This window comes from Equus caballus, chromosome 27 (assembly GCF_041296265.1).
Source record: "Equus caballus isolate H_3958 breed thoroughbred chromosome 27, TB-T2T, whole genome shotgun sequence".
In the NCBI taxonomy this organism is placed as follows: domain Eukaryota; kingdom Metazoa; phylum Chordata; class Mammalia; order Perissodactyla; family Equidae; genus Equus; species Equus caballus.
The window spans coordinates 56246966-56270676 of NC_091710.1; the positions used below are offsets into that span (position 1 = coordinate 56246966).

The 23711-nt window shown below is 50.1% G+C and overlaps 1 protein-coding gene across 44 annotated transcripts in view; it reads right to left on the minus strand.

Annotated features, from left to right (window-relative positions):
- The window catches only part of ARHGEF10 (Rho guanine nucleotide exchange factor 10), a 169990-nt gene that overhangs the window by 37193 nt on the left and 109086 nt on the right, over window positions 1-23711 (minus strand). For all 44 annotated transcript variants that reach the window (XR_011433143.1, XR_011433144.1, XR_011433142.1 and 41 more), the window contains 3 exons: window positions 22881-23051; window positions 21085-21230; window positions 17435-17616 (listed from right to left, as the gene is read on the minus strand). Coding sequence is in view for 41 of the 44 variants with exons in the window: in XM_070252797.1 (XP_070108898.1) it covers window positions 17435-17616; window positions 21085-21230; window positions 22881-23051 (499 nt within the window). In the remaining 3 variants the exon portion in view is untranslated. The remainder of the gene's footprint in view (window positions 1-17434; window positions 17617-21084; window positions 21231-22880; window positions 23052-23711) is intronic.

A 23711-nucleotide genomic window follows, 5' to 3' on the forward strand; every position in this document is an offset into this window, starting at 1 on the left:
TTCAGTAGCTTTTCCGTTCCTAGCGTTTTGTGAAATAACTTTAGACTTACAGAAAAGTTGCAGAAATAGCCGTTAGTCCCCTCCTGTACGTCCCTCACCCCTTCGGGATGTTGAAGTCTTACAGAACCACAGAACCGTTGTGAAAACAGGAGTCACAAGGACACAACACGAGGGACTCATCTGCAGACCCGTTCACATTTCAGCAGCTTCCCCACCCAGGTCATGTGTCTGGGCCTGGAGCCGATCCGGGCCCACAGCGCCATGAGCTGTCACAGCTCCTAAGTCTGCTCCAGTCAAGGTCAGCTCCTCAGGTGAGCCTGGGCTTTCACGACCTTGACATTTCTGAAGGACACTGGGGAGTTGTTTTATAGGATGTCTCACAATTTGAGTTTGACTGATATTTTGTCCCTTCTAATATTTTTAAATCATTGTTGGGGTAATTACTATTAGTAAGAAATACCTAGAAATGACATTTAATCTGAACCAAATTTCCAACAACTGGGGTCATCTGACATCAAAATGAGGTCCCCAGTGATCTTTCTCTATAGTTTAATGAAATAGGGTAGAAATGAGGTCTGCCATGAGCTGGGTGAGCAGAGTCGCTCTAAGTGCCCAGGTGAGGACACTCAGGGTCGGCTGTGGGCCGCAGTAGGTCATTGGCAATGTCTTGTCATTTACGCCCACAACAGGACCATGGGCACAGAAGAGACTCCCCACCTCCCATCTTACTGATGAGGACACTGCCTAAGGTCATACACTTACGACAAAGCCCATGATTTAAACCAACACGCAACAATGCCTGGTCTCTTTTCCATTTCCCTATAAATACACTGCCTGAGGTCACCTCGCCAGCAAGGGATGGAGAGGGAATTCAAATCCAGGGAGGAGAGGAGACCCATCTGGGTTGAATAAGTATCAGTTTCTTGAAATCTGTGTTTGCACAGGACCGGCCTCATGGGTGTACAACCTGTGCATTAATAAAGTTAACGCAGCACTGATCGTTCCAGCACAAGGCAGTGTTGGGTCCATCATCAAAAGTTTGTACATAGGGCCGGCTCGGTGGCGCAGTGGTTAAGTTCAACGCTCCACTTTGGCAACCTGGGGTTCACCGGTTCGGATCCCAGGCATGGACCTAGGCGCTGCTGCTCAAGCCATGCTGTGGTAGGCGTCCCACATATAAAATAGAGGAAGATGGGCATGGATGTGAGCTCAGGGCCAGTCTTCCTCAGCAAAAAGAGGAGGATTGGCAGCAGATGTTAGCTCAGGGTTAATCTTCCTCAAAAAAAAAGAAAAGAAAAAGTTTGCACATGTGAGCAGATATATGTTTTATTAGCTAAAAATATTCTAAATTATAAACATATAATTAAGGAAAAATTTAAAGTAAAGTTGATATATACATACAACCACTGAGACAGTTTTGCAGGTGCCCGGGGCCGCGTGCTCAGGACAAATAGAGCCTTGTAGTGAAGGCTTGCTGTCAATGTCCTGCCGTTCTTAGCGATTGTGAGCAAGGGGCCCAGTGTTTTCATTTTGCACCGAGCCCAGCAAAGTATGTGGCTTGTTCCCTCCTTCAGGGCATACAGTGTATATATTGACAGCATATATACATTAAAAGTGAAAGACACACACATTTCCAATACAAACATTTCAGATATGTAGGGGTCTAAAGAAAGTTGTTGCCTGACAGCAGAGCAAGATAACCATTTATAATTCTGCAGGCCCTTCACGTTAGAGAGACGACTCTGATATTCACGCATACAGCAGGCCTGATTTTTATTACCTGTCTAGACAAATTATATTGATTCACTGCATCTCAAGTATTTTCAAGGAGTCTCACCAAAAGAGGAGCAAGCCATTCCAACGGTTATTTACATCAACTTGATTTTTCCTTAACAGTATGTCTATAATTTAAAATATTTTTAGCTAATAACACACATAGTTGCTGTCATTTATAAACTTGTGATGACAAACTCAACAAACACAGCCTCATGATGAAATTACAAGTCCTACATTAAATTTACTAATTTGCCTACATCTATTTTTTATTTTATTTTTAAAATGATCACGCAGTAAAACTGACCCTTTCACTTTTGGTGTTTGGCTCTACGAATCTTGGCAGGTGGGTAGATGTGTGTCACCACGGGCGACCGACCCACAGAACCCCGCCCCTCCCCAAGAACCTGGTCACCTTCCCTCAAGAGCCACATGCCCCACCCTCGCCCCTGCCAAACACTCGACTGTTCTCCATTGTTTTAGTTTTGTCTCTTCAAGAATGTCGTATATAAGAGTTTATGCAGTATCATGTCTATTTTTTTTCAACACATAAATAGTACATTTATGTTTGTATAGGTATTCGACTGGTTTGCCCTTTGTTAGAAGAAATCCCTTAGTTTGGGAGGACAAAGTCTAATTGAATCATGATTTCATTCCTTCGGAGATGGTAAGAAACCACGGCGGGCTCATGCACACGTGTAAGGAGCAGGCTGCGCCACGAGCGGCTGAGGGACACTGCTCCAAGTTACTCATGGCCCACCTTTGAAAGATGACGTGAACAAGGGAGGGGGAGGCCCTCGCTGGAGAACGCCAAGAACCTGACATTTGTGCTGGAATTTGGAAAGCAAGTGTTTCTCCCTCTACCAGAAGTCCTGGCGAGTCAGCCACGCGTTAACACAGAAAACACTTTCCTCTTCAAACAAGAGCCTCCGAGAGAGACGGCCAAGCTGGAGAGGGGCGTTCGCAGTGAGTCAGCGGAAATGCTGTGTTTTCCTGGTCGGGTCTCAGCATCCGGGACTGAGGAGCTCCACCAGGAGAACTCCCGGGAAGACATTTAACCCTTTTCCTCGTCGGCTTCTGCATCGGTGGAGCAGGGACAATGTAGGCAACACTCTCCTGTCCGCCTCAGAGCCCTGCCTTGAGCATCAGATGAAATGACGCGTGTACGTAACCAACCCCTCTGTTAGTACATTACAGAGATAAGTATAATTTCTTGTAACATAAACCTAAGGGCCTGCTCACTTCACCACTTGTCCTCCTTCCAGAGTCCCGGGCACCCGTTTACCATCTTCCTGTATTTGGACCACCGCTGGCCTGGCCAGCAGTTCATACCTTTCCATTTTTTCCATCAAAGCACACCCTGCCATGTTCCATTCCTCCAGAATTAAGGGATTTTCTTTTCCTTTGTCAATTAAGAAATGATGCGCTTCTCACTGCCTCACAGGAAAGGCGAGGTGGGTGACATTTTAAATCGGTGGGACTTTTGGGGTTCCCTAAATCTCAAAATACATGTGACATGAAACCTCAGGGGACGGCCGTCTCTCGGCAGTCAGAAGCAGCCCCACATGAGAATCCCACTGGAGGCCACTCTCCTGGCCACAGACATCACCAGAATTCACTTACAAAAGTTATCAGTTACTGGATCTGAGCTGTTTAAGTCTTCATCAAAGGATCTAAGTTTTGAGGAAAACTAGGCAAACGGTTAGCACATACAAAGTTTTCAAGCTTTTGGAGTATTTCCATGAACAAATTGGATAAATGGTGAATTTATACACACTTCACCATTAACACTTACGTGACCAGTGGAATAACTTGGAAGTCTCCTGGGACCGCCAGGGAGGAACAGTTCAGAGATTGAGAAGTGATGGAACTCTGACTTCTGTTTCTAAAATTAAGAGGCTTTTAAATGAAGAGCATTTTTAAAGCCGCGTCCCTGCCCGGACGGCCGGCACTGCAGGGCCCTGTGGTCCCGCTGCAGGCGTCCCCCAGGCCCGATGAGTCTAACCAGGGGGAGACTGCGGGGGACGATGCGGCAGGAGAGGGGACGAGGCTGGAACGAACCCGGGCACAGTGCTCCGGGCGGCCGGGCAGAGGGATCACAGGACGGGCTGCAGAGAGCGCGTGGCGGTCTGCAGAGTTGGGGACAAGGACACACAGGCCAGTCGGGAGCAGGCAGACCCAGGAGACAGAGAGAAGGACAAGCACAGGGCAATCGGGACAAGGGCCCTGTGCAGCTTTCACACGAGCCTGGAGTTCTTGTCTCCAGGAACGTGGATGAAGACACCCCGCTGGCCGCCCCACGTTCTAGCCTCTTCCGCTGCTTCAGCAGGAAGCAAGCAGGGGTGGCCGTGGATGTGGTGCGCCTGGAAGCCGCGTTCCCGATGCCGTCCGTCAGTCTGACATCTCGTGGGGATGACACAAACGCAGCCAAGACGTCGCCCCGTCACGGGAGGGGGAAGAAACATTCTCCCTGGTGAATTAGAGCCCCGGCCATGTTGAGACCTTACCCAACACATGGAAACACGACGCAGCTCACGTCTCTCCTTGAGCATCAAGGATGCATCGGAGGCAGCAGGTTGGGGACACAGGGAAACACAGAGCAGCAACGCGGGACGACGCAACCAACAAGAACGCTGCATGCCAGAAACAGGGCGTCCCCACCAAACCAATGGGACACAGGGCAGCGAGTTCCCCCACATGTTACTTTCAGCTCAGGAAAGAGTTTCTGTTTCCGGCCCAATTTCTATAAACAACAAATCTGCAATTCAGCTCTTCGGAGAGGATTTCCACACCCAACCCCGTGTCTGCCATTCTGAGGTCCGGGGGGCGCGCTCCGTGGCTGCACAGGTGGAGGATGGCCCATGGCTGCAGGAGGGCGTCCATCCTCTCAGCCCGCCCGTCTCCCTGGAAACCCCGCCGCTGGTCTGAGGACACAGCGTTGCTAAGCCCAGTGGAACCTCTGTGGCACCCGTGGCCCAACAAATAGCAAGTCTACCCAGAGACTCTCGGTGCTGAACTCGGGGCTCCTGAGCGGGCTGCCTCCGACTCCGCTTTATCACATGGAGCAACCTGGGGCGTGGGAGAGACTCCGAGTGGAGGAGGGAAGAGGGCAGAGGACGAGGACGAGGAGGAGGAGGAGGAGGAGATGGGCGCACGGGAGCCCTGCGGATGGGATGGAGGGAACTGAGGGACAGGGACTGGTGAGCACACCACAGGCATGGCTAAGGGGACCCAGAGCCGGGTGGGATGTGAAGAGCCCAACTGGGACCAGAAAGGCAGCTTGGACCCCAACACGCAGTCTCTAGTTCTCAGGAGAAGCATTCCTGCCAGAACTCTTTTTTTTTTTTTAGGAAGATTAGCCCTGAGCTAACATCTGCTGCCAATCCACCTCTTTTTGCTGAGGAAGACTGGCCCTGAGCTGACATCCATGCCCATCTTCCTCTATTTTCTATGTGGGACGCCTGCCACAGCACGGCTTGATAAGTGGTGCCATGTCTGCACCTGGGATCCGAACCAGTGAACCCTGGGCCGCCAAAGCAGAACATGTGAACTTAAACGCTGCGCCACCGGGCTGGCCCAAGAACTTCTTTTTTTTAATTTAGAAAAGTCTGATATCTTAAAAATCAAGGACTAATTTTTTTATTGCAGTAGTATTGATGGTTAAAATCGTAAATATTTAGTGCACAATGTGATGAGCGGACACATGGTACAGCTGACGAGTCTTTCTCACCTCTTCCTCCTCAGAGCCGGGCGGGGTCTCTGTGCGTCCCTCACCCTCCGGCTCCTTCTCCCTCCCGGCTCCTCCATCGTGCCCTGTGCCCATGCCCCCCTCGTGCAGGCAGCTTTCCAGCAGAGAACCACGTGTGCCCGTGCTCTCTCCAGTGCAAGGCTGCTGCTACACAGGGGACTAAATTTAACAGGGAACTGTCCTCTTCCTTTCTCAACAGAATTGACCAAAAGCCACATTTCCCTTGTGGCTGGAGGTAAAGTTTGAATTTACGAAGTCTATACATCATCAGTGCTCTTAACAAATTACAGAGCACAGAGCCGTGCGGTATAACGAAATCGGCTTTATTCTGTTCCAAAGGTTTGGGCTGTGAAAGGCTTTGAGTCCGAGGCTGCGTTTGATACCAACTCGGGAACTGCTGCCTGTTATCTATTAGCAGCGAAGCGCTCAGACACAAACTGTGAGTTGAGCTGACGGTTTTCAGCCGGTTTCCAGGGTGAAGGCCAAGGCGGGCAGGAGGCGCTGGCCTCCCACCGGCCGCTGAGGCCAGTTTGCTTCTGAAATGAGAGCAGAGTGTGATTCTCCTCCGTCTGCTACACAGGGAGCAGCGGGGACCCTGCACCCAGGAAACGAGGGGCCGAGACGCTGCGCCGACCTGCAGCCCGGAGTCTTCCCGTCCTTAATGTTTAACACTCAGCCAGAAGGCTGGAACCTAACCACTGCCGAGGGCTCCCGTGCCCTGACTAAGGAGCTCGGGATACAGAAAAAATTACGGAAGGACAAGAAAAAATAGAAAGCAAACCCCTGTCTGCATCCTAGGCTTTTTTATTTCCTGGCAAACAGTCTCTTTGAACAGGTAAGAACTGCTAGGAAAGGTCTTAAATAAGAGGCTAGCAGGGGGCCAGCCCAGCGGTGCAGCGGTTAAGTGCACACGTTCTGCTTTGGCGGCCCAGGGTTTGCGGGCCCAGCTCCCCGGTGTGGACATGGCACCACTTGGCACGCCATGCTGTGGCAGGCGTCCCACGTATAAAGTAGAGGAAATGGGCACAGATGTTAGCTCAGGGCCAGTCTTCCTCAGCAAAAAGAGGAGGATTGGTGGCAGATGTTAGCTTAGGGCTAATCTTCCTCAAAAAAAAAATAAAAAAAGAGGTGAGAAGGGCCGACTGTGAGCCGTTTGGTAAAATAACCTAAATGACATTGTGCCAGAGAAAGAAGGGCCAGTCGGAATGAGTGAATCGGACCCCAGCTCAGCCAGGAGTCAGACGAGAGAGAGGAGCCAGCACGAGGAGTAGAGGCAACAAGGTGGTCGAGAATGACACTGGACAGCGGCTACGACCGGCGCTGGGGGGGACATCCCGATACCGCACCTCAGAGAGCAAAATAAATTCCTAAGGACTAAAGAGTTCAAAGCAAATACATAAATCAGGTGAGTGGTGTCCAGCCTCCGATGGCTCAGGGTAAAGTACACATGTGAACAGAAGAATCACCATGGAAATGACAGCTTCGACCACACAAAACGTAAAGCTTCAGCTTCCCTAAAATTATAGGCATAAATAAAATTCTCAACCACATAAAAACAGGAAATAATTTTCTGTGAAGCTTATACACAAAGTACATTAAAACTGATAATATTAGAAAAGCCCAATAAAAGAAATGAGCAACTCCCAGAAGAAATACAGGGGGCTAATTAAACACATTAAAGTGTTCATTCTCACTAGGAATCAAAAGGAAGCAAATTCGAACAGCCATCAAAGATTTTCTTAATTAAAGCAAATTTGAAAAACTTTAAAAAAAATCAACCAAGTTTCGTTTGGGGATCACAGTCATGTATAGCTGATGGGAATGCAAACTGGGAGAAAGTTTGTGAAAAGCAATTTGCAAAACACATGAAGAGTCTCAAAACACTCTAGCTTTGACCCGGGAACCCCACTTCTAAGGAAATCAACACACTGGTTTATGGCAAAGATGCCCATATGAACTAGGTCCCTCTGGTTCTTCTGTGTGGGATGCTGCCTCAGCATGGCTTAATGAGTGTTGTGTGGGTCCACACCCAGGATCTGAACTGGTGAAACCCAGGCCACAGAAGCAGAGCGCACGAACTTAACCACTCAGCCACAGGGCTGGCCCCTGTAGCATTTTAAATATGCAATAAACTACGGTACAACCACGAGAGAACGTCATGTAGTCAGTTTACTGGCATGTGTTCAGAACTGTCAACAACATGCGAACCTGGCCATCACACGGTCAATGAAAACACCCACCAGCATCACAGGGGGTGGATCCACCTGCAGCACCGGCACCGGCTCAGGACAAGACCTGCACACAGGTAATCCTTATCTGCTTTACCTTTTGCACTCTTTCAACAGACAGCAAGAACTAATTCCCAGGAGAGAGAGAGCCATTTCTTTAATAGTGCCGTATAGAAACCCGAGTCTGAAAGGAGGTGTAAATTCAGTTCCTCCACTAGCAAACTGCGCTTTGACATGGAAAGTGTGGGAGAACCCTGGTTCTAAACCAGGGGTGATCCTGGCTACAGCTCAGGCAGAGGAACACTCTCTGGCTCCCAAACTCTGGCTGCCCCTCCTCCCAGGGCCGCCCAGCCCTCCTCCTCCTCCTCCTCCTCCCAGGGCGGCCCAGCCCTCCTCCTCCTCCTCCTCCTCCTCCCAGGGCCGCCCAGCCCTCCTCCTCCTCCTCCTCCTCCCAGGGCGGCCCAGCCCTCCTCCTCCTCCTCCTCCTCCCAGGGCGGCCCAGCCCTCCTCCTCCTCCTCCTCCTCCTCCCAGGGCCGCCCAGCCCTCCTCCTCCTCCTCCTCCTCCCGGGGCGGCCCAGCCCTCCTCCTCCTCCTCCTCCTCCCAGGGCCGCCCAGCCCTCCTCCTCCTCCTCCTCCTCCCAGGGCGGCCCAGCCCTCCTCCTCCTCCTCCCAGGGCCGCCCAGCCCTCCTCCTCCTCCTCCTCCTCCCAGGGCCGCCCAGCCCTCCTCCTCCTCCTCCTCCTCCCAGGGCGGCCCAGCCCTCCTCCTCCTCCTCCTCCTCCCAGGGTGGCCCAGCCCTCCTCCTCCTCCTCCTCCTCCCAGGGCCGCCCAGCCCTCCTCCTCCTCCTCCTCCCGGGGCGGCCCAGCCCTCCTCCTCCTCCTCCTCCTCCCAGGGCGGCCCAGCCCTCCTCCTCCTCCTCCCGGGGCGGCCCAGCCCTCCTCCTCCTCCTCCTCCTCCCAGGGCCGCCCAGCCCTCCTCCTCCTCCTCCTCCTCCCAGGGCGGCCCAGCCCTCCTCCTCCTCCTCCTCCTCCTCCCAGGGCCGCCCAGCCCTCCTCCTCCTCCTCCTCCTCCCAGGGCCGCCCAGCCCTCCTCCTCCTCCTCCTCCTCCCAGGGCGGCCCAGCCCTCCTCCTCCTCCTCCTCCTCCCAGGGTGGCCCAGCCCTCCTCCTCCTCCTCCTCCTCCTCCCAGGGCCGCCCAGCCCTCCTCCTCCTCCTCCTCCTCCCAGGGCCGCCCAGCCCTCCTAACTCCAGCCTAGGGGACTTTGAGGGGTGAGAGATGGTGTCTAGAGGCTGCAACCGTGGCCTTAAAGTTACAAAGGACACTAAGAGCCTCCCACTGTGATTTCAATGGTTTGGCTTTTAGAGTTTTAATAAAAGCCAAGGATTTAATAACATGACAAGAACATACTCATGAAGATACACACCAGGCCTCAAATTCGAGAGCACCAATCAAAAGAAAACTATCCCCATAGTTTAGGAGGCGTCTAAAACCCCAGATGTGATATTAACTTGCTCGACATGTAACTCGCATGTGTCTACATGGATGGCACATGCATACTGTGTACCAGCATGGACACACTGCCCACGGACACCCAGACGGACACTTGCACGCGAGCACGCTTCCACGCTCCCATGTGCAGCAGCCCCTACTTGCAGACACACACTTAATTCGCCTTCATATTAGAGCACACAGGTTTTCTGGAGGGTCTTCCCTATCAAAACATAGAGAAATGATTAATACACAAATGTGCCAACACATCCTTTATCTGGTATATCATCTGCAGTGGATAAACGATGACCTCTGCACTAAAGGCTGGACGTCAGGCCCTGGAACCAGACCAGGGCCCGCGTGGAAGGTTTCCGGGGAAAGTCAAATTGACTGTGACTGACAGCCGCTCCTCCAAGGAGGGATGGAGTGTACGTTCAAGGACCAGCCATGTGGGCTGTAGGAACGTTTCAGGATCCCCATGTGGTACAGCGCAACGTGTGTGTCACACAAAGATGACAGGTATTTCCTTTGTGCGAACAACCCCTCCTGGCCTCCTGTTGCATTCCTAAAGAAGACAGTGGAGTCTGAGGCACATGCTACTGACACCCAGAAAATTCACACCAGCATTTGTCCCCAAGGAAACGAGAGCCGGAAACAAACATGGCCACGGAGAAGGGGGCAATCCTGCACGTAGAGAGGTCCCACGTTTTGTGGCAACACCGCCTCTGTGAAACCACATGCAGGGCTGTCCCGATGAGCTCCTGCTTTCTGTTCCACTCTGTCACTGCTGCCACTGTTCCCGCCCCACAGAGAGGCCTGAGGAGGGTCTCTGAGTGGCCGTCCTAGGGTGGACAGAGCCTTAGAGGATCCCCCCAGCCCCCACTCCACTGCCTTGCCTCTTGGCTTCCTTATGAGGGCTCTCACTTTGTTAAAGCGTGAATATTTTTAAAATGCAGGAAAAGAGAGAAAATAATACATGGTCATGTTTTCACCCTCCGCCCAGAATCCAGAGATGTTAGCGTTTTGCCGTATTTGCTTCAGACGCCTTTTTTACCGAAAGAAACCACATGCGAAGGTGCGACAACCTCGCCCACCACCTCCTTGCCCCCTCCCCCCCATCCAGGACAACCATTATTCCAAAACAGAGACGACACTCCCGTGCTTCTGTGGGTTCATTCACCGCGCAGGTGTGGGGCTGGCTCTGGGACGCCTGTGTCGGACCTGCAGGGCCGGCCTTCACTGAGGGGCACTAACAAGCATCAGCTACAGACAACCCCGCACCCATCCCGTCACCACCCTCTGTGACGCACGGACCCACCTCTGGAGTCCTCCCGGACACGGCCTCCTGCTGGGGCAGCTGCGAGAGAGATGACCGTTGTCCTCAAGGACACCAGCTTCAGGCCGCCATCAGAGGGCCGTCTCTCGAGGGGTTCCCTTCCAAAGCTCGCCCCTTACGTGGGGGACCACATGGAAAAGCCGGACCCGCTCTGCCGGCTCAGTGTGCTCTGGAGGGAACTCACAGAGGCTGCTCCAGACCTTTCACAGAAGCCCCACCCCCTGGAGGGGCATCGACTGGCCGAGTCGTGTCTGCCTCAATATTCATCCAAGAACTTCGACGACTCCTTGGAGCCCCTGTGACTCCTGGGAAAGACCCGGGCGCTTGGATCTTCCACAGGAGGCACGGCCCCTGTGCGTGGTTCTAAGGGTGCGACCTTAGATGGGCGGCGAGGGCTTCTCCTGCCGTGGCAATCCGTGAGACGCGGGCTTGCTTCCGTTCCGAGTCCCTTTCGTTCTAAAGCACGGCCTGGAAGGTGCTGTGTCTCCCATCACTGAAGTCCGACCACAGCAGGCTCCTGTCCTCCTGCCCTCTGCCCTTCCACAGCTCAAAGACGCCCGCACACTCAGGGAGCGAGGATGGCGAGGCGCCGACAGGGGGCTGCGCCCTGGAAAGGACGTGATGGAGACACAGCGCCGTCCTGACGGGGGCTGCCTGTGGCCCGGCCGGAAAGCTCTGCAGAGATGGGGAGGGGAGCATCTGGACGAAGCCATCACCCATGGAGCCCTCAGCACGTGGCCACGGCATCAAACCGACCCCGGGAGGCCATGCGGCTGGGCCCCGAGCCAGCCTGGCCTCCTCGGGGCGAGCATCTGGCTCTTCTCCCCAGGCCGAGGGCAGTCCCCCTCGACAGCGTGATGGAGAGTGGTTTTCTATTTTCAGAAATACAACTACCGTTTCTCCCTCTGTCTTGTGAGAGGGGTCAGAGCCGGGTTTTCTGTCACCTGCTGAAGCCGCCCTCGGTCAGGTTCATCTCCATGTGAAAACCACAAACAACGCCTCCTTCCTCCCAATCTGCCTTTTGTTTTTTGCTCATTCATGCTTTATTTTGTTTTTCAGTTGTGTTAACTGCTTTTTGTCTTAAGTTCCATGGGGACTCCTTCCACTCTCTGCCCGGCCCCCGCCCCGCCCCAGTCTCTGCACCTGACGGGAGGGTCTGCCACTCCCTCTGTTGCCAGCGTCCCCCTCCTGGAGCCTCCTCCCCAGAATCTAAGGATGCTTAGGGCCCTTCCAGCATTTTTGAAATAAGGGCAGCCAACCTTCTCCTTGCTCCCAGCCTCCCTGAACCACCGCCACGGCCCTCCCTTCACAGCCTGACTGCAGAGCGAGATCTGGGCAATTGCAGGAGACTGCCGCGTATGGCAGACACTCTGCAAATGCTCTGGGGGCGGGGAGTGACGCGGGTCCGGAGCAGACTGTCTGGCTGGCCTTCCGTTCTCTCTGCAGCGTCCCCGATGGCAAACGAGGGCTCTGTTTCCAAACGCTTCCTGGAGCCGCCAGCCCTCCCTGAGAGCTGCCCCAGGACGAGGGCAGAGGGCCACCGAGACGCATCCTCAGCCCTATGTGCACTGCGGTTTTCATTTGAGTCTTCGTTGTGGCTCCGGGATAGCAAATCTCCACAACTTTGACTTGGCCGCTGGTCCAACCTCCAGACCCACTCAGAACTGAGGCCAAGCCCGTCCTTGTAAACGTGTGTCTTACTCACGACAAAGAACAGCCAGGCTTCGACGTTCACGGTCGCTTTGAAGGATTAAGTAACCGCCTAGAAAGTAATACGAGTGATTCTTACAAAAGCATGTCTATCAGTATTCGCACATCAAAAGGAATGCTCCCCTTTAAAATATCTTCAGCTTGTGCTCTCACTTCTTGAAACACTTTAAGAACTTCTCCTTGGGAAGCGTTTAAAAGATTGGTGATGGTGGTTCTCCAGCCGCCGTCTCCTGAAACACGACTCGGGGACCCCAGCCCGAGGGGCGCCATGCAACTCACCTCCTCCACCGGAGGTCCCGCAGAGTGGGGTCCTCATGACATGCCGCTCACTTCCACGTCCTGCTCAGCACAGTTCCTTGCCAACTGGGAGCGCATTAGAGGCTTTTTGCTGAAACTGGGTTGAGGTTATAAGGATCCTGCATGAAGATACACTCTACAGAGTCACCTTCCTCCTGGCAAAAGGGAAACGTCTTTTCTCATCAACCCACCTCCTCAGACAGGATGGGGCAGTGGACGGCGCAGTCTTTCTCTTCCCCACCACCAGCCCCAATTCAGGACAGCAGTGAAATCTTTTTGATCACCCCAGAAAAACGCACAGAATTTTGTCAAATAAGCTCAGAAGGTCTGCAAGCTTAAACCAATCCGTGGGTGCCCAGAGGACCCACGGACCCCAGCTTGCAAGCCCCCTGCACTAGAGAGCAAAGGTCAGTGCTTTTGAAAAGTCACGACTCAGGGAGACTAAGTGCAAAGCACCACACGGTGCTCTTCGGGGGGACCAGGGGCTTCCCACGTGCGGCTGCCTTGGGCCCCGGTGACAGCGGGTGCTAGGCAGCGACGCCCACACTGTCTTCAACACTGAATAACAGACCAGATTTCCAGGACTGAACTTCAGAACACAGTCACTCAAAGAGCAGAAAAGTCATATGAATATCAACTCAGAACGAGAATTGCTAACGCGGCTTCTCAGAATAACTGAGAGATGACAAATGCAAGAGAATCAGAGGAAACAAAAGCACGGCGGGTAAATCTCAAGCTCCTCTATAAAACTCGGAGCACAGGAGGCAGCCCCAGGAAACCGTGGCTCAGGGATGGGACCAGGCTCCATCTGCACAAACAGTAAGGAACCCATCGGCTGCAGCCTGGTGCTCATGAGATCAATACTCTGGACTTGCTACCGCACAGACCAGCTCATTATCTGTCCCCAGTGACAGCCCGTCCCTCTATCCTGGATCAATCTGGACAGTAGGATAAATCCTTTAGCAGAGCTCGAAACATGCCAGTGAATAGGCTGACCATCCCAGCACCTCTGTGACCACAAGACAGCATCATACTCTATTACTGGAGTCTGAAAAAGCCCCAGCGAATTCTGACTGGAGTTCAGTCTTCCAACACATAAGCAATCAGTAAATTTTAGTTACTGTATTAAAAAAATTTTTTAATCTAGAAGGCATTTTGAAGTGCATTTACTCCACATCCCTCCTTTCAGGGCTAAAAACTAAACCTACTTTATGGGTAAGAAAACTGAGGTGCTGAGGTCCACACAGCGAGTGGTGCATCGCTAAACCAGGAGCCCAGGCGAACACCTGCTCCCGCGGCCCTGACTGCGTCTGTGGGCCGAGGACCCCACATCGGTATCGATCTGAACTCCAGACTCAGTACCCAGCGGCCTCCTGGCCCTCGAACTGTTTGTCCAATTGGCACCTCCAAGGGAACACACCACCGTGCACCTAAACTGGGTGAATTGTATGGGAATACCATCATAAAAAAAATAAATGCTTGCCAAAGTAACACGCCTAACCCAGAACTGAGATTACTAAAGAATAGTTTCAGGAAACCTGAACACGAGAGCGGGCAGGGGCTCTGCGAAGCGCCCTTCCCCGGACATCTGGACTGAGAACACCACCTCCCCGGGGGGCCGTTCCATCTGGAAGCTGCATCGAGATGATGCCAGTCAGACTCTTCCTGTCACAATCCGTCAACGTGAGATCCCTCCATGGATGAACAGGCACGTGAATTCTTCCTCCTCGAGAGGCTGGCATTACCCAAACCCTGATGAAGACCTGCATTCTGCTCTTCTTGGTTCCAAGGGACAGATATTTACCAAGTTTATGAGCAACTCTTTTCTTTTCTTTCTCTGACCCCAGGCTTTGTTCTCCTGGCGTCCGACCACGCGTGTAATTGAAACCATGAGAGTAAGAGGATAATGAGAAGAAGATGGAACGGGGGCTTCACAGTCTCCAGAGCAACGTCTCAGGTTCTGGAGTCTGCACGGCACACACTCAAGGTCTTAGAGTCCTTCCTTTAAAGACTTGGCCATCTCGCCGAGCGTGAAGCCGGAGCTGAGCTTCTCACTGTCCTACGCAACCAGAGGATAACCTAGGAGCTTCTTTCAGTTCTATATTCCTGTGGATGGAACCAGATCCCATGAATAAACAACCATGGGACCCCTTGATCTGCAGGGATGGGCGCAGGCTGTGAAGGTTCTAGTCACTTAACCGCTCGCCACGCCCTGGACACACATGCTCTGTCATATGCTCCGTCGTATGCCCCCAGGGCAGGTGTCGGCCGTGGCGGGCTGGTCAATAACTATCAGCTGAATGAATCAATCAATCAGTCAATGCACCACCCCCATCTATTGAAATCCCACTCCTTCTTTACAACAGGCATTTTCTCGGAGAAAATCACCTCCTTTTCAGCCCCCAAAGTATCCCGCCCGTGTTTCTTTCAGGGTATGTATCGTGTTGTGTTGTACTCATGTCAATACACCTGTCTCCAACATGAGAGGCCCGGTCTGTGCCTTATTACCAGGACATGGCGCTGGGTTTAGAACAGGCCTTTGATAAAGGGATAGGTAGAAAGACACTTTAATTGCAAATTTAACAGTGACGAGTGATTCTATTTTTCTTTCCACTCACTGAGCAAGTATTTATTGAGCACCTACTGCATACCCAGCTACAAGCCAGGAGGGACACCACTCTGGCAAGATTAGCAAGAGAAGAATTAACTAACTTCAGACAAAGCCCCTCGTATATGCATCAAGTGACCATTAAGTACCTTAATTTCCTCAAGTCAGTCACTATGCTAACAGGTCACCTGACAGGTGCTGTGCTCCACCCTCGAAGGAAATGACAAAGATTAGACAGGTTACACCCAGGGTGTGGGTTCCACCCTGACAACAGAGCAGAACAAAGGTCTACCGAGGGCAGAACAAGTTTCTCCCTTAAACTCTCTGTTTAAGACAATGTGCAAAAAGATGCTGCCTCAAAAATGGCTCTCACTGAGGTTCTGTCCTCGCTTGTTCATAGGGACACGATAATGAAACCATGGCGAGTCTGGAAAACAGTCACAAATGTTTCCAAAAGTCCCCTTAATCCCCTTAACCTGGGATATGACGACAAAGCTCTCCTTAAATTCAGAAGGAAGAAAAAGATTGACTCTCTAAAAAGACACATTTTCTTTTAATAGACAAGGGGAACTATGTGTCTCCATCTGCCGTGGCTGCTGGAAAGCTCCTGGTAGCACTGAGGGCTCAAATGCAGGAGCGGACTTATTCTAGGTTCTTTCTTCCATGTACTATTTAAAAAATTTAGTCATCCTGCTTTATGCTTTTTAATACTGCTAACGGATTCGAATCTCATCCTAAGTTAGCTCGGTGTAAGTCATGAATTAAAAGATGAATAAGAAAATGTAGCATTGCCTGTAATGCACAGTATCTATTTTATGGATCAAAGCCATCTTCAGTGATTTGAACACAATGATGCAATCTTAATTACAACAGTACACAAAAGTATAACACGTAAGACGGCGGCCAATATAAAACACAGGTGCATTTTTCACTTCTCAAAACCAAGACGTAAATATGATTTGCAATCAATACTTTCAAATAATCTAAATAGGTTTTTAAGAACTTTTAACAAACCAGACCTTTAAGCTGCTCTTGAGTAAAATTGTAACTAACCGTGTCAATTTGGAAAACCCCTTGTCTCTCCTTCCCTTTCCCCCTCTCTATCCCACTCCTCAGCGTGTCCCTCCTTCCGAAAACCTGAGATACGGTTTGGCACTTTGATTCTCAGTTTAGACGGTATGCATATTACTTCAAATAGGAGTATGACTTAGTCAGCAATTCAAGAGTGTAAGAGCTGTACAACACGCTTGAGGAACTAGTTTACTAGGCAGATACCCAACTGAATGACTACGAACACAAACAGGAACAATAAAAGAGACCCCATATTAAGTTAGACCCAATGTTCATTACGTCATGTTCTGTAAATCCAAAAAAAAATGTGAATATTCAGTTTGGAAAAGTAAATGTTTTAAGAGCTGAACATGTCAGAAACAAAATATTCTGAAAGATTATTGCATATGTTTGTATTTAACATTATTAACATTTAATTATAAAGGCTCATTTAATACATAAAAAGGTTTATTGAAAGTTCCCATTCACTGTATTTTATGTGCTCCACAACTCAGGGGCAGAGGCCAGAGGGTGAATAAAATTAGCCAGGCTTTATTTGGATTTAAAAGAAAAAGAGAGAGAGAAGAAGGAAATGATCACTATACTCTGTTCCAAACCCAGAGTCTGAAGACCATTTAGTACTAATAACCGTAACCCTTAGGCGACTGCTGAGGCAGCTCCAAAGCGTCTTGACAGCTTCCTCCCTCGTCACCCTGTGAGGCGCACACACAAGCCTCTCCTCGGGGAGACTGAGGAAGAGGGAAACGGCTCATGAGCTGGTTCGCGGCAGAGCTGAGCCCGTAACCCTGGTCCACGCTCTCCAGGACTTCCTCTGCAGCAACTCAACGCACACTCGAGGGAGGAGAGCCGGAGCCCGAAGTGCCTCCCAGGAGATGGGGAACAGAAATCGGGACTGGAAGACGGAACACACCCACACGGCAGGAGGGCTTGCCTACAAACGCAAGGATGCACGCACACCAAGCAGGGACAAGTTCCAAGATCAGCAACCAACGTGGCACATCTGTCTACATTCCCGGCCAACATAAAACACAGATGCCAAAGCCTGGACTACCCAGCAGATCCACCTTTCACCCTTGTCTGCTGAAGCAGTGAGGCTGAGGAATGCGAGTCTAGTCTCGCCAGAGCTCACGCCAGCCCCACGACTTGCGAGCACGCTGATAAAGGCGTCACTTACTCGGCTTGGCGTTGGCCACCACGGCCAGGCTCTCGGGCGGGTGCACCGGCGGACACCTGCTGTTTTCTCCTGCGCCGTCCTTACTGCCGTACTCGATGACCTCCACGTGTCCAAGAGGAACACTCCACTTCAATAAATACCTTTGGCTGGTTGATATTACAGCATTGCTGTCGTGCGAGGTGCTGAAACAACCAGAAATTTTTATTTTATGAAGAAGTCATGAAATTTTTATCCCTTAGATGTTCAAGTGAGAAACATTTGAGCTGTTGAATCATAGTGCTTCTGACTTGCTTGCCAATAGTTAGTATTTGGTTCCATAATGAGGCCTCCAATTAGATGACAGGGGAGGACTTTCCATTGTCTAATGCGGAAAACACGGGAGAATGTGAAAGGCGCATCTCCCAGAAAGCCTCAAGGTTTCCACAACAGCGTAAAGGGGACAAGGTGAATGCTTCCTGGTGGCTGAGCAAAGATGCTTGAGCATTTGGGCGAATGCTACTAACAGGGAATACCTCCCATGTGGATAGACATCTTCTCTAATTGTTTCATATGTGTTAGAGACTCTAAAATCTCTTCTGTACTCTTGGTTATAATATAACCATTTTAATAAAATTAAATCACAGCATTTTACTCCATGATTAAAATACTTATTGAGTATGTAGAAATTACATTTAAAAATCCCATGACCCATATAGATTTTCTTCTTTCATCATAAAATGGAATGCATACATGCAGAGAAACACACAGAACACACCTGGACCAGTCAGGTGGGAGATGCTAATGCAAACATCAGTGGGACGGCCACGCACATCAGCACCCCCAGCCCTCCACGTGCCCAGGAAAACCCCACCTGTCCAGGGCAATCGTTATTCTTACTTCTGGTGATGAACACATTTTGCTTTTCTTCAAGATATATTTTTAAAAATCAAAATGTAGACAGGAATAAAAAAAATGCCAGATGCTATGTTTTAAACTGAAATACTTCACGGATGGGGAGACAATTTATACCCAGGCTACGCAGCCTCCCTCCATTATCAGAGGATTTCAGTTTCCATTTCAACCTCTAAACCCCATGGGAAGAGGAGGAGGAAACACAATCAGACACTGAGTAAGAAGTAAAATTGATTCTGTATTCTGTGAATTAGAGTGTGCCTTAAATAATAATTTAAAAAAATGGAGATGCCCACGAATTTGTACCAAAATTTCCATTCCTCCTGTTTGAATCTAAAATCTTCAATCCTATAAAGGTTTGGGAGCTTGATGTCCTCAGAGGCTACGCAGGGGTCCTTGGAGGCTATTTTTAACATTTTAGCCTAAAACCAAAATGGGTCCTCACTTCGTCACCTTCGGGGAGCGTCGCTGCAAATCTCAGGCTGCTGACACATCAGTGGGAACGAACTGCTCCTCTTTACCGCACTTTGTAAAGAAGTTGTCAGAACATGGGACCCGCCCCAGAGGGCAGGGCGTTATTTTAAGGAAAACTCCGGTAGTAAACACAGCTGACTTCCAAGGTATCCGTTTTTATCCATCTTGAGAGGACATCATTTCTATCAGCCTGAGAATTCTAAAACTAAGTGAAGTTTCAGAAGAACCAAGTTGACACTTGGACACCTGGCCACACTTCAGACAGGGGCCTCTGGTGCAGCGCGCACATGGGCCGCCGGCCCAGACACAGCAGTGACCTGTGCGGTGGTCAGTCCTCTTGCTATATTCAGACAAAGGTCGATCACAAAGGGGAAAAAGAACATTCCAGAAGATACTCCTACAGTGCAGAGACTCTGCTGTCTATCAGCCGTTGCAATGAACACACAGCATCTTGCCTTCCATCTCTGTTGTTCCCGAGGCAGGTGGGGGCATGCGGGCTGAGGGGCACCGTCCAGAGCCAGCGCAGGGAGAGCTAACAGGAGAGGGGCCATCTCTTGGACAGCTGAGCCTGGAAACCATCCTGCTAAGTTCTTAGTCTCCATATTGCAGGAAGCATCCCATAATACGGGAGAAACAGGATAGAAAGGTCTTATTCATGATACTTATTCTAAAAACCTCTCGAGAGCAGTCAAAGCCAGCACACCAAAGTCAGGCCCTTCCACAGCTTCACTGAGTCGGCTCATCTCCAAAGCGCGAGAGCAACTGGCTTCCACTCCTACACGTGGGACCGCAGCGTGCCCAACACGGGCATCCAGACGTCCCAGTGTGGCAACGGCTAATTCAAGGATAAGGGCTGGGCCATCGATAAGAATCTAGCAGGATCCTTTACAAAAGGGGGGTTGTTAATTCTGGTACATTTTCCAGACTGAATCTGTAGCTGCCACAAAGTGAGCGACGTGGACCAGTGAGAAGAGCGACATTCACTGGGCAGTCCTCCGGGCCGGACGCTGGGCCTGCAGCTCCAGTGCACGTTCTTGCTCAGCCCCCACGGGAGCCCCAGAGATCGTCATCGTCCTCATTTTACAATCGATCGTCATCCCTAGTTTACAGATGAGGAGCCTGAGGTTTAGGGAGACTGGGCTAGGAGGGGGAGCTGGAACTCGGCTGTAAGAAGTCCAGCTGCCCAGTGTGAGCTCTCACACATCCATCCACTCGGCCTCCCTGCTGGGACTCCAGCGTGGCGGAGGGTGGGGCGCTGGACCCACGTGACGCTGATTAGTGCTGTGCTGGTAAATGGTTAACAACGGGCTCCCACTGGAGGAGAGGACCCTGATTCATCATGTTGGCCAATTTCCATGGTGTACATACTCCCACTGTGGATGATTTCAAGCTACCAATGGTTTAGCAACCTGCTCCCAAAACTCCTGAAAATTTAACCACCGACCCCTGCAAGCCACTATGAGCTGGCTCCAGGACACTGCTGCAGCTTGTTACTCATTTAGCACCAAGAGCATTATATTCAATTTTATACCAATTCCCTTACAATCAGCCTGTATGTGAAGACCTCTGAAGTTCTCAAATATCCTCAACCAACTACAATATTCTCTGCATTGGAGAACAATTCTGATGTAAAATGATTTTAAGTGTAACAACTGATAAAGTGCTATTTACTCATTTTCTTGGTGTGCACTACATACGACTGTACCCAAAATATAAGAACAAATTTATCAAAAATATATTTATAGAGAAGCAGCTAACGAGAAGGAACTTGAACAACAACAAAAACAAAAGCTGTAGAATGATTTGGGAGGGTTATAAAAGAATCTCAATTCAGCTTCCAGTTCCAACATCAGCCTTGTTTAAAGAGAAAATATACATACAAGTCCCTAATTTCTACCCGCAGGGTCTTGGCAACTTATGCTGAACTCATTTAAAAAGAAGCTTGTTTAGGGGCTGGCCTGGTGGCGCAGAGGTTAAGTTCTCGTGCTCCACTTCGGTGGCCCAGGATTCACTGGTTTGGATCCCAGGTACAGACCTAGTACCACTTATCAAGCCATGCTGTGGCAGCCGTCCCACATATAAAGTAGAGGAACGTGGGCATGGATGTTAGCTCAGGGCCGGTCTTCCTCAACAACAACAAAAAAAGCTTGTTTAGTGTAAGGTATCCCTTAATCGTAGGACCAAGTCCTGCACAGATATCAGCTGAGTCTGAATGAGAAAACTAGTGAAGTCACTCGCTCATCTGAGACACAGATCGCATGTAATCACAAAGGCAAGATCCTTACCGGGCACTGACCGTGGCGCACATCAGCACGTCGTTCAGCATGAAGACCCGGCGTTCTTTGGTTTTAACAATCTCTCCTCTGTCGTTGTAAACTGTTTCTATCATATCGTCAGATCGAACGAGGTATCGATTTCCACTGCTGAGAAGCTGAATATTCAAAGTAACGCTCGACACAGTTATCACAATCGAGTTGATCAGAAAAAGAAAAAGGACGAGGAAAAAGTCTTGCAAAACATGTGAGCATACAGCGTTGAAGCTCTACAGACATTTTCCTTTAAAGAGAACCCACGCCCTCCCACTCCCGCTTCCTGTACCCACGATACAGAGTTCAGAGCGGCTTGTTAAAAACTACGCGTGTTACAGTGTTTGCAGTTGTATCTTAAACAGAGCGAGGAACCTAAGGTCCCCTTGTAAACATGACCGTAGCTAAGAGAGGTTGGCTTCACTTGCCTTGACCTGTCATTCCACACTTTCCTTCTCTTTCAGTGACCTCTCTGAACATGCTCCCCCCTCACAGACGGTCATCCCACAGCCCGACCGTTCTGTGGTTTATAGCATTGTATCAACTGGGGATGTTTATAAGCCAAAGCACTTATTTTGTAAATTTACTTTCCCCAAAGGATGGCATAATTAAGTAAACATCTTAACTTCATCTGGTATGACATATTTTATCTCACTGAGCCAAACAAAATACCCTTGGTTCTTTGGAAAGAAACTTTGTATTAATTCGTAAAATGATGTAAGTCATAGAGAAGACAGACTGACAAGTTTCTATGTAGCCCAGATGGTCTCTACCGCCTCCTGACTCTAAACCTGCACGGGCTGGCTGACCTCACTGGTGACCTTTCCCGGACGTGCTCAGGCGAGTAATCAATAACGTGGGTGCACATTACCATGTGATGTACCATGATGTCACAGTAAGTGACGCATCGCTGCCTCTTCGTACGCCCCTGAGCTCACTGTCCCACATGCTTTCAAACATTCATGGGAAGCATGATTTTAAACAACATGAACCATGTCGAGAATATCACAATGCAATTTTCTGTTTGTAAAAATTCCTATATAAATCATATGTAGAATCAGGGAAAGCCTGCTGTTTAAGATGTTATTACTATAAAGTTCTTATAGTTAAATTACTGAATGTTACTATATGGTAGGAAATCACCTCTACTGACAACAACAAAAGGTGATTTTAGCAACAATGAATATGTAATTATTTAACACAGCTCATATCAATTAACCTCTTCCTGTGGACCAGGGCCTTAAATAAATACGGTAAAGCCTACACGAAATCAGATGATTGCTGCGGGAAAATGATTCTGTAAATGTAAAGCTGAAATACAGTTTTTAAGGAACTGCTTTCATCCTTCATTCTGCATCACTTTTTCCTGACAAATACAGCTAAATCCATGCATAGATGATTACAAATAAAAATGTGTGTAAATATTTAATTCTTTAACTACGAACATCTGAAACGAAATACTGCATTTTGAAGGTAAAATTAAGCTAAAGGAGTTGCTCTTAACCTTTCTGGGGTCCTGGATCCATCTGAGGACCTAATGGGTCTGTGACCCCCTTTCCTGAGAAAACGCACACACACTGACTAGGGAGGCTTTGTGCACAACTCCCTGGGTTCGCAACCCGCCTGAGGATCTCCATCACCCACCAGTTAGGAACTCTGGGCCAAGTGGGTTATTCCAAAGGTCCCGGAAGACTAGTAATAAATGGATGACAGAACGGTGCTGATTAGTACAAAGCGAAAGTAATGTCAGCATAGAGTTGGTGACATCTCTCCACCTTGTTCAGGTATCTCTCGTTCACGGCTTTCGCGATCTGCTTAATCTCACAGCGTTGGTCAGCATCTCTTTTTCTTTCATTTAATTTCTCCGCGAGCGTCTCCAGCTCCGTCAGCGCCATCTGGAGGGGCAGCCTGTCGGGATGTCCTTTGGATGTATTCTTCAACATGTCCTTTTGGGGAAACAAGTAAAACGGGACAAGTGTGACGGCTGGTGTCGGGGGAAGCGGCCGGGCGTCGCAGCCACACTTCCAACCCAACACTGCATCCCTCCCAAGCTGGCGACTGGGGACGGCAGTGACATCAGCTACTTCTGGGGAAGAAGGACACAAGCACTGGGAAATCACGATTTGGCTGAACATTTGAACAACTCCTTTGCAAAAAAAACTGATGTATGAAATGGCATTGCTAACGGGAAAAAATAGCATTTCCAATAAACCACCCTATAAATACCAACATGCCACAGTCTTCAAATGCTTTTCTCTCTGTAACTATCTTCAAGATGATGACGAGACTTTTTCTCAACGTGAGTCAGCCTCATGGACCCGGGCCCCAGAGGTGGGTCCAGCTACTTGATCAACAGGCCAGTCTCCAAACGGGACACGTGGGGCGTGTGTGCTGGGCCAGCTGCTGCCCCCACAGCTGCAGCCCATGCAGAGGGATCTCTGCGGGATGCCCCCTCCCCGGCACCTCTCCGAGCATCTCTGAAGAGTCAGGGAGGCCTGAGGTGGAGCAGGGAAGTGGCACGGCCCGGAGCGACAATATGGTTCCCAGTAAAACGACATCGCGTGTGTCCAACACTAACAAACCTTCAAGAGTGACATCTAAGTGAC